General features: G+C 41.7%; 1 protein-coding gene across 1 annotated transcript in view; it reads right to left on the bottom strand.

Annotated features, from left to right (window-relative positions):
• Nucleotides 1–1,103, bottom strand: part of LOC102483414 (28S ribosomal protein S5, mitochondrial) — a gene marked incomplete at its 5' end in the record, with an annotated part of 7,197 nt that extends 6,094 nt beyond the window's left edge. Inside the window, 2 exon segments of the mRNA XM_006156673.3 lie at nt 479–541; nt 1,046–1,103. Coding sequence (XP_006156735.3) covers nt 479–541; nt 1,046–1,103 — 121 coding nt within the window.
• Nucleotides 1,104–1,452: the final 349 nt, after the last annotated feature.

Genomic DNA, 1,452 nt, shown 5'->3' with positions numbered 1-1,452 from the left:
GCTGACGATGTGTTCGTCCCACCTAGAAGTGCTCATGGGAGCCTGTGGGGCCATCTTTTATATCCTCAAGAGCTCCATCCTTCCGAAGTCAACTCATACCCTCCCCTTTTGGAGTATCCAAGATGAGTTTAATCAACATGAGCAAAATGGAGAAGAGGATGGAATTGTTAAAACTTCTCTACTTTGGGACCAGCAGTTGGAGTGATGTCTATGTCGCTGGACTCCCATGTAGCCAACCGTGGTTCAAGTCCCAGTGGCTTAAACTAATGCCAGGCACGTATGTGTGCGTGCCCAAGATCCCGAGAGGAGAATGGAAGAGAAGGGATTGTAGCGTGGCCATCCCCCCTGGGGGTGATTTCTCGCTGTCTCTCTGTCTCTCTCTATCTTTCTGGCGAGTGCACCCGCCCTACAGCAAAAAGCTCAAAAAAAAAAAACTTCTCTACTTTATTTCAACCAATGGGAAGAGATTTTTAGTTACCTCTGGGTTGTTTCTTCATCCTGATATGTGTCCTTTTAAATCTTAGAGAAATATCATGGAATACTGGTGAGTAAAAACAAACACAACAGTTAGCGTAATGGCTATGTCGCTGGACTCCCACATAGTCGACCGCGGTTCACGTCCTGTACCCGGTGGCTTAAAACTCACGCCGGGCGCATGTGCGTGCGTGCCCAAGATCCCGAGAGGAGAATGGAGGAGAAGGGATTGCGGCGTGACCATCCCCCCCGGGGGGTGATTTCTCGCTTTCTGTCTCTCTGTCTCTCTCTGTCTGTCTGGCGAGCGTACGCGCCCTATAGCGAAAACCTCTCCAAAAAATAAATAAATAAACACAAGAATAATTAGGTGTGTGTCTTTAATGGCCCTGCAAATATCACAAAACTACATACTACACTAAGTAGCTAGCACATGCTGATGAGAGATAAATGGCAAACATTTTACATACGTGTGAGAATATAGTAATAAAACACAAAGACGCCCAGGGCTACACCGCCACCCACACGTGAACCAGTGCAACGCTGTGTACCTGAGAAGCAAAACAGCACTCACTTGTGTGGTCTTCATAGCGTTCTATGTAATGCAGGTAGTGAATGGCTCTGTTTTTTGCCTGAAAGAAGGAAAAAGTTTTCTTAACGCTTGTGGAAATGTATATATTGTCAGAGATTTCAAAAATACCTTTTGAAAAATATTTTTAGCATAAAAAATTCCCAACTACATAAAATTTAGAACATACTTCTAAAAGATAAGAACATATTTTAAAAATAATTAACTACAATCTCACTAACAAACTTAAAAAAAGAACAGCAATTCCTTACTATCCTTGAATGCTCTGTGTTCAAACGTTTTTTGTTTTTTATTTTTTGGAGGAAACTATTTTTATTACGGAAAGATGGATAAAGAATTGGAACCTTTTCAAAAAAAAACAGATCACATTTATTAAATAATTCTCTGAAACA

The sequence above is a fragment of the Tupaia chinensis genome, unplaced genomic scaffold (assembly GCF_000334495.1).
Source record: "Tupaia chinensis unplaced genomic scaffold, TupChi_1.0 Scaffold000511_1, whole genome shotgun sequence".
NCBI classification, from domain to species: Eukaryota; Metazoa; Chordata; class Mammalia; order Scandentia; family Tupaiidae; genus Tupaia; species Tupaia belangeri.
This window is presented reverse-complemented; position numbering and strand designations above follow the sequence as displayed.